Below are 9,696 nucleotides of genomic sequence, written 5' to 3'. Positions count from 1 at the left end.
GGTGAAGAATTTCACAAAACTCACCCAAAAAAAAAAAGGAGAGAGAAGGAGTCTTTCCCAAAAAAAAAAAAAAGGAATAAATCTAATTTTAAGAAAAATAAAAAGGATCAAATCTAATTGAATAACGATTATCTAAATCTTGACTATATGCAACAGCGTTATCATGAAGTAATGACACGTCAATTATGCATGCAATTGCTCTTAAAAGGGAGAAAAAAAAAAGCATAGAATTTACTAAATCTCACAGTACCTAATTAACCCGGGGCACCCAATATTTACAAACTAGAACACACCAGAGTGACCAGACCCATCAATTTAATAAGGGTTAATTTGGGAAACCTTCCCTGAGGTTTTCCCTAATCACACCTGGCACCCCTTAACTTTGAGAAATTACACTTACCACCCTTGGCAGAAATGAAGTGACGTGCTGTCCCAATCAGTAGCGGAGAAATTACGATGCTATCCCCTATTATTAAGGAGAAATTACGATGCCATCCCCTATTATTAAGTAATTCTTGCACAGGAAAATGCTGCAAAAATAAATAAAAAAATTGAAGGTACATTAATTGAAAATTGAAAGAACAAGATTGCTATATCATTTTTGGCACACAATATGAGTGCCATTTTTGGAGTATATAAGCCTGATGGTGGGCTTTCTTAGCTAATCCCACCTGAGCATATAGTTGTCGATGAAGAGGTGGTGATAGTTAGACGAAAATCAGTCATCTGGTGAAAGACAATTAACAAATGCTGTTGAATGCGAAAGAGGCTGGGGTGCTCTTGAGGTTGTGGGTTTTTCAGCTTCAACTCCACTAGAGTAGATAAAAATCAGTTTCACCTCCCACTTATACATAAAAAGAAAAAAAGCATGAGCTTTTTAATTTCTGCAGATTTTTTTTTTTGTTGATATTAAGGAATATGGTGAAGATCTTAGCTAATATATAGTATGCATGTTAACAAAATTGAGATAAAATGATGTTTTGTAGTGGTAATCAAACGAATATTTCTAAAACTACAAAAATAGCTAAAGGATTGGGGTCTAATTATGTTCATCCTTACTAATATTGAGTAGCATTGGTACTTAGTCTAGGCATGAGAAATACTTGACTATATATTTAGAGCTATGCAGTTAAGAGTCTGGTCATGTTGTACTTGGATTTCATCAAATTGATTTTGTAATCTAAATAAAAAAAAATGTCGAGAGCAATCAATATTTGATTGATGGATCAGTTGCTGCAATTTGCCCAAGGAAAATTGATGGTGAATGGTATTGGTATCTTGTCTCCAGGCTATTTTATACAGCTTAAGCACCCAACGGTCCTCTACAGTAGCATAGTTAAGAAATTTCTTGTGCTTATTGCACTTACCCCGTTTAGCTTCAAAAACAATATCACAACATAGCTTTATTTTTATTTTCATCTTGTAAATTCAAAACTCATCTTCCCAGCAGGGTAAAAGTGGAACAAAAAATAGTCGCTCTCCTATAAATAATTTTTAAATACTATTCTTACACAAAAGGGCTGACAATGTGATGAAAGTTGCCATTCTAAGGGTGGTAGGTGTAATTTCTGAAAGTTGGGGGTGCTAGGTGTGATCAGAGAAAACCTCAGGGGAGGTTTCTGAAATTAACCCATTTAATAATCCAGCCGTCAGTCCACCCATGAAATTGTAAGGTTGCTTCCAATTCCAAACATGACGTCTTTGGAGTAGTAGGATGAATCAACTAAAAATCTAACACTACCAATTAGCCAAAACACCACGAGATTTTAAACAAATTATATTAATTCTTTTTCCTTAACAACCTTGGAGTTTCAAGAAAATATGAGAGTATGAAATATGTGATGAGTGATTGAGCTTTGGTGAATAGATCCCTACTTATAGTTGTAGAATAGGATAGAGGTTACAAACATGTATGCCGCCTTATTTGTCTAGACATACAGTCATATAAGAACTGCATCATTTTAAATATTATCTCTCTCTTTTTTATATTTATTAATAAAAAGATAATATTAATGAATATTTCTTTGATTGGCCAGGTTTATAGGGACATATAAAGTGGCACAATTTAAGTGGATAAACCATACATATGTATGGATCAAATAACTCTAAATATTATCTCTTTAATAAAGAAATAATTATTTAGATATTTATCCATAATTTTGTCAAATCATAGATACATATGACATGGCATAATTTGATTGGTGGAGGCACCTCAACATTTTCAATTGATCAGGAAACCTCAACTTGACATGTGGAGAGATATAATTGGCCGTTTAATAACCAAATTTCTAAATATGCATGACATGTGCAATATTCGAATGAGTAACAATAAATCATATAAATAATTTAAAGACTAATAGTAATTTTCAATTCATTAAAATTTTATTGTCTACATTATCTACTACATATTCACATACTACACTATGAATTGTTTATTTATTTATTTTGTTTTAAGTGAAAATTCAAGCTTTATATGGGGAAGAGATAAGGTAGTAGGTTTGAGAGTTAAATGGAAATGGATAAATGTTTTCATGTGAATACATTTCATGATTAAAACAATGGGCCTATCTAACGAGTATCCAATTGATGGATTTCAGATATTCATATTTTGGAAAAGCAATGTTAATTAGGAAAATATCTAAATGCAAGATAAGATAATAATTGTTAGTGTATAAATATAAAATAAGATAATAATTATTAGTGTGTGAATTTTAGAGTGTCTATTGTGCACCCGTTAGAAAAAGCCCTAAACATTCATAACGGGTCCAATATTTTTGTCCTATAAAATGTACACCAGGACTTTGGAACTATGTGAACTGCGTGTACATGTCAAATGGAATTGAATGCAATAAAAAATTCTTTCTTTAGCAAAGAGTGTATTTTTGTGTAAATTTTAGTAAAGAATTTGAGTTTCTTATTATAAACAGTTTTTTTATACCAAAGCATGGCATGCTTACGTAGCCAATTTTCAACCGCTAGTGTCCGCGCCGCCTGCGTGATGGTTGATAAGTACAAGATACCCATCCTAGTTCATAAATACTTATATTGTACCCGCCTAATGTATCTTCCTACATATCATTCAATAAAACTTTTGTATTTCGTACATTTTAAAAGTATGTTGAAAAATGTTCATACTTTTTAATTTAATTAGCCGTATAAAATATATAATAAACTTTCAACGTATTATATTTCACAAATTATAATTTATTTTTTTTATTTTTAAATTTTGAATAAAGAGAATGATATACTTTTGGATTTTTACCAAAAAAAATAATAATAATAAGAGTGACACATATCATAATAACTCCAAATGTATACAAATTTAAGTAATAGGGTGATAAAAATTTCATGGGTTTAAAATTGCTATAAATGTAGCATATTAGGGTAATACATATTAAAATTTAACGCATGAAATACATCTTAACGAGTTCCCACAAACAAATCCAAAGTTTAATTACCTGACAACAAGATGCACTTATCTAAGCACGAAAAGTAGACGACGAGCATACAACACGTATCCACTAGCATCTGTTTGGAGGGCGTCTATCTGGAATATAAATGTTAAGCCAAGTAGTATTGTAGTAATTGCCTTTCCGATAATCCATCACTCTCGTACCATCTGTGGTGTTGTTTTCCCTCCCGTCCTTGTTCGAACGTCAAATTTTCAGACGAAGGGAACCCCCCAAGCTACTTCAAGTAAATGTTTTTATCATAGTTATTATTAAACCCGGGGCCAGACGGGACCAAGTCTTCTAAGCTAAAGGAAAACAATTATGGGCTGTTAAATAAGGGGCACATCATGCATTCAGTTACTTGAACCACAGCAAATCGGAGTTCACTAAAAAGTTTTCCAGCCTCACGAAAGCAGAAGAAATAGTAAACGAACCATCTCCATTTCCTGCACGCCATGTATTCTCAACAGGGCAAGTTTCCAGAAATCACACTTCGTTCATTTACCAATCTCTGGTATCTGCTAATCAACAGAGCCCTCTTTCAAAAGCACTCTGGGATGGCATCACAGTTGGGAAAAGCATCTAATATTTATCATGCTGTGAGGCTACGATAAGCAGAGGGCATTTTACTACAAGGCTGTGATTAGAGAAAAGCATCAAACCTTCAATTCTTCCTGCCATAAAATAATAACTCCCAAGTGCAAAATATATAAGAGATTGTGGGCGGGAATAAAATGTCACAAAAATGCTAAAGATTTAAATTCAAATAATTTTATAAAGTAGCTAAAGCATACAAAGTAACATTACTGACTACTTAAACATAATCTAACAGCCCCAGAAACCAACCTTATTATGCTGATCCAACAAATAAAACTAATAAACTTAAACCATGCTAAAAACTAATCCTACGTATAAACAGAAAGCCAACAGGCTCTGAGATATTCTATGCAGAAGAGAGTACTTCTCTAGACTGCATGAATAGCACTATGGCTTGAGTTCATGCCTGAAGTGCCAGAAGAAGGATTTGCATGGAAAGCTGACTGCCTCGAACCATCGGCCAATTTTAAAGATAGAGGAGGTCTTCCATCTCCAAGTGAATCCCCTAAGCTAAGTTTCGACATGCCAACCAGCTCATCCACATTAATTGGGCTCTTTGAATGAACTGCTGTTGGTTTGACCACTTCATGGCTCTCTTGTCTTGTTGGCTCTGTGCCATAGCCCGACCACATTGGGAATGCCACTGGGAAAAAAGGAGCAACATAAGTAGGATAGACAACTGGATAAGAGTACTGTGAGCTATCTGGCTTAGGAGGCACAGCTTCAACGTCATTGGAATTTGCAGAATCTACTGATTCAACCTCTTCCTCCATAGCAGCAGTAGGCAATTCATTGTTGCTTTGTGTCTCAGCTTCAGGAGGATTTCCAGAGAAGAAATCTCTAGAAACCATGGGAGCATCGGCCGACTACATGTGCAAGGAAAAAAAAATGAAAATTCAACATTCTTATACTCTCCTAGAAACATATAATACAAGTAAAACTACTAGGCTATCATTTCAGTTAAATACATAGGATGCTTTTGCAAGAAAAATTTACAATAGCAGAGTCTCAAAACACTTTCCATGCATTTCTCAGTGAAAGCATGATGTACATATGCTATACACCAAAAAGTGCATCTCTCCAGACCATTTGACCAACCTAACAAGCATCACAACCTAAATATTGTCTAGTGCCTATATGAGACTTGCAATACTTTCTAAATATTAATTATTGAAAAGGTAGCAGAAACTCCTCCAGAAGTAATGCTCTCTGACAGAAGATTTTAATAATCCAGGACCACAAGAATTACTGCAATTTTTTAGACAATTTACTTGTGTAATATTCTACTACTAGAGATAAATAATATGCTTACTTCATCAGGCACAATATCAAAGAGGCTGGAGCGTCTTTTTCTCCTGGATACATTACTTTGCCGGATAAAATATTTCTGGGCATGGCTGGCTACCTGGGTAGGTGTTCTAGAAATCACATAATTACGTGCAATCCCACGCCAATCACCTTTACCAAGCTTTTGTAAACCAAGCAGAAACATCCGATGTTCCTCCTCAGTCCATGGAACACCTGCAAATCAAATTGTACAACTAATATGTTAAGTCATCTTCAACCAGTCACACTAGTGATTGTAACAAAGACAAACATGAACAATAACAATTAGATCCCTAGCAAGAAAGCAAACAACTCCTTCAGTCATGCAAAAAATGCAAGTATCCTCGATAAGAGTCATTTCCCCATCTTCCAAGTAGGGGCTATATCCACAATAAAAACATTCACCATTTTCTCCAATGATCTCTGAGCAGGCATTCTCTGTTCTTCAGGATAGCAGACTTCATTTAACAGTATGCTTTTCATCTTCTGTACCCCTTCACCTCTTTGCACGATCATACGTAATACATGCAGTGCACCATACAACTCAATACTTAATGGGATCATCATTAAATGATTATAAAAGAAATTGAAGTTGAAAATTGCTGCAATATTGATACTAGAATCACATCGAGTGGCCGGTGTCCCCAAGCAACTTACATGCAACAAAAAGTATTCAATCTTGAAGTTCAAGTAGCAAGCAAAGTAGCAAAGAATTTGATTCATCCTAGATTAAAAAAGTTGACCAACTCGAAAACATGAAGTTCACAGATTATAGGTTGACTAACAACAAGACTGACTCCTGAAACGCAATTTGATATCTCCGCAGATAAATTGCTTAGACCAAAGTTAGAATCCAAAACTGCATCAAACTCAAAACAAACGTCAGTTCAGGGATCTCTTTTTCGTTGAAAAATAACAATCTTGCCTGATTTGTGAAAATACATAGAACTCAATGGATATTCTAGGCATGTTGTTTCATTTTTTTTTTGTCATTTCAACAATCTTAGACCTATAAAACATTACAATTTATTCAACTTGTCCCTGTAATCAACAATTTGAATATCTCAAGAGCTCCTGAAAATGATCCAACCCACTGTCCTGATTTTTCAGTCTCAGCATAATGTCCCCCATTCTCAACCAAAAGAAATTTTTATTTCTTTTGCATTCTTAGTCCTTTCCAGGTAGTCAGACAAAAATAACCATTTAAATATGCAAATAGTAGGCCATAAATTTGAAAAGATAAGAACAAAAGAGTTTCTCCAACTTCCTTCTTTGCCATTATCATTCAAGCTCACCAGCAACTTCAAGCTGACTCTTGGGAAAAGATGATAACAACAGGCAGGACATTCCATACACAAATAAATGCTATTGCATTTGAGCCTAAAATTATCAGCAGTCAGAAGCAAAAAGTTGCCTAGCATTAGTTCCCCGGCTTTCCAATAAGCTTCAAAACCCTCACGCGTATCAAAACCCATAACGCATCAATACAATTGCACAATCTTACAGTTCCAGACAAAATCCGGAAAATCTTTAAATCTCAATAACACAAAATGAAAAGTTACCTAGCATGATAGTCTTTTTTACAAACCAATTGTAATAGAGAAACTAATTACACCGCCGGCACCACCATAGATCCAAATTGGTACGAATATCAAAAGACAAATAAAACAAAAAATCAATAGAAAATAATTGCCAAAAAAAAAAAAAACCTTTCTTTCTTTCGCGGCTGGATGAAGACCCGGCAACAAAATCTTCAGAAGCATAACCATCGGCGGCGGCGGCGGCAGAGGGATGATCAGGGGTGTCGCCCGGAGAATCATGAGCAGCCAATCCATTTTGAGGAGTAGCACTACCACTACCACTACCGCTACTACTATAGTGGGACAAGTTACCCATACTAGCACTCTTTCGGATCAACCCATCAGTTAATCGGACCCCAAATAGCTTCACGCCCCTGTTCGGACACGTCCTAGAATTATGCCCGTTTTGGCTGCAATGTGAACACCTCCTCGTCATCCTCGAAAGACAGTATCTCACTAATTCTTATCCTTATTCACCTGAAATTCGATCAGACCCGGGTCGTATCAGGATTCGAAATTTTCCCGGACTACCCAATTCGAAACGCCTATCCTGAGCAGCGAAGTTCGGATTTTTACATGATCTGGGAGATGGGTTTTTGATGAAGATAAGCGGGTTCCTTTTGGTTTCTTTTTCTCGGTAAAGATTGATTGAAAGAATGTTTTCTCTGCGTGTTTTAGTGTGTGTTTTTGGTGTAAAGGGAGAAATGGAGAGGGGTGGATACAGATAATGAAATAGATATAGAGAGAGAGAGAGAGAGGACAACAAGGCAAGGAGTACAATATAGGAGGGGGGAGAAGATGATGAGGTTATTAAATTTAGGTCAAGAGATACATAAAAAAGGTTGGAAAATGATTTGGCGTGGGAAGGCTTATGTGGTGGCCTCACAGGAGCCGTTGGTTTAATTTCTACATTTTACATGAATATATTTTTTAATTATTTTTTCATGCATATCAAATTATTACAGTGTCTTTTTTACAAAAATTTTAGAAAATTGAAATCCATTTTTCTTTTTTTTCTTAAGTTATGATAAAGTTTTCTTTTTGGATTTTCTTTCCTCGTCTTTATTTTGATTATCTTTTGAAAAATCTTTCTATTTATTTTGAGCAATAAAGCTACCCTTAGTTATTGTTGAAAGTGAGGATAGTGAAAGAAGAGAAGAAATGAATGCTGCCTCGATGGACATATTATTTAAATTTTGATAAGATTATTTGTATTTCATCATTTTTATTGATAATTGACATTTGGAAATAACTCAAATTAGTTGCCCATCTTTTCATTAATATTACGAACAGAAGAAGTAGATATTTTCACACTTCTTTGAATTATTTAGCTTTCTTCTTTCATACCGTAAGAAAATTATTTATTTTGAGTTAGAGAAATTTTTTTTTTCCTCTTAAGGGGCAATGGGATTTAAAAAATAAAGAGAGAAATGAGGGATTGAAATCTAGAATCTCTAAAATTTAGGACTTCAACCTAAGCTTTCGAGCTGGACAACTTATGTACTGATGTACATAGATTCTTTGATTGGATAGTGTAGCCTCAGTTTGATAATTTTCGATCTTAATGAATTGTCTGGTCTAGTACCATACCCTTTGCGATAGATACTTCAAATCTAGAGCTAAATCCTTCAAAAAAAAGAAAAAAATCTAGAGCTAAATCAAACCAGTTGACAATTTGTCATTTAAAACACTGGAAAGGATAATATAATAATACATTAATGCCATCCAAGAAAAGGAAAAAAGTCGTTTCATCCTTCCCTTGAGCAAACAAGCTTTCTTCTACTCTATGCAACAAGTTATTTAAGGCGGGTTGGTTAGGGATCTCCTCTTAATTGTTTATCAGTGTACCAATTTCAGATTTTGTTTTGCTTACATCATATACACAATTTTCAATCAACTTTTTATTTCACATACATCACATCACAAAAAGTACTACGGTAATTATTTCAAATAAGTATTTCAAATAACCTCCTTTCCAAAAAAAAAAATCTGTTTGAAAATAATGATCTTCCTAAAAACTTGTTTATGCTTGGATGACCATTTCAAACCTCCCCGTTTGGCAAGTGCATTTTTTGGGTATTTGTCTAAAACTTTACTGTAGTTCACTGTAAAAGTTTTTAAAAAAAATTTTTGAAGTGTGTTTTTTTTTTGAATATTTTGAAGTGTATAGTTTAAAAATTTTAAAATTTTTTTTTAGGTTACTGTAGTTAAAGTTTTTAAAAAACTTGTAGTAGACAAACTTGACAAAAAACTTGTCTACCAAACAAATTTATTTGGTTTTAGACTCATAAAGTTATTAGAGTCTATTTGATTGAAACAAAATAATTTCGTTGACAATTTGACTAGTAATTATGGTGTCTATGTCTATAACTACAAGAGAAATGTGTGTGGAGTAAAAAGAGAAATGCATACTCTCTTCTTCTTGGAATTCAATTACCTGTCCAAACCCTCACGGGAGATGTCATCTTTAACCCCAGTCAAAGGCCACAATTATATGTCACCATGCGTTTTGGAAGTTACGTTTGAGAACTGGGTCTGCTTTTTTAGCCCACCATCTCACCAAGAATGAGGGAAAGTGATGATACACTTTTGACAATGATATAATATACTTTTCCATTTTCCTAAACACACTTGAGATATGAACAAATCCATCCCAATCAACTGTAGATTACTTGAACATGAACTCAAAACATTAATGAGCAGACGCTATCAAAATCTCACACGGGTTCAACCCCTGCAAG

General features: G+C 34.4%; 1 protein-coding gene across 1 annotated transcript; it reads right to left on the bottom strand.

The window, feature by feature from the left end:
* Positions 1-4,187: 4,187 nt before the first annotated feature.
* On the bottom strand, positions 4,188-7,728 carry LOC113781233 (transcription factor KUA1). Its single transcript, XM_027327137.1, has 3 exons — positions 7,085-7,728; positions 5,362-5,570; positions 4,188-4,915 (listed from the first exon to the last, which is right to left on the bottom strand). Exons 1-3 carry the CDS (start codon positions 7,389-7,391, stop codon positions 4,418-4,420), a joined length of 1,014 nt encoding a protein of 337 aa, XP_027182938.1. The 5' UTR covers positions 7,392-7,728; the 3' UTR covers positions 4,188-4,417.
* Between the last annotated feature and the right edge of the window lie 1,968 nt (positions 7,729-9,696).

Source organism: Coffea eugenioides, chromosome 8 (genome assembly GCF_003713205.1).
Source record: "Coffea eugenioides isolate CCC68of chromosome 8, Ceug_1.0, whole genome shotgun sequence".
Classification (NCBI taxonomy): Eukaryota; Viridiplantae; Streptophyta; class Magnoliopsida; order Gentianales; family Rubiaceae; genus Coffea; species Coffea eugenioides.
The sequence above is the reverse complement of the archived record's forward strand: the minus strand, read 5'-3'. Positions and strand labels throughout refer to the sequence as shown.

Bases quoted from the DNA above. Each gene is read 5' to 3' on its own strand.
- LOC113781233 (XM_027327137.1), bottom strand. From the start codon at position 7,391: ATGACGAGGAGGTGTTCACATTGCAGCCAAAACGGGCATAATTCTAGG. The intron at 5,571-7,084 runs GTTTTTTTTTTT...TTTGATTTGCAG, and splicing joins CAGCCGCGAAAGAAAGAAAG to GTGTTCCATGGACTGAGGAG. The intron at 4,916-5,361 runs GTAAGCATATTA...TTGCACATGTAG, and splicing joins TTGATATTGTGCCTGATGAA to TCGGCCGATGCTCCCATGGT.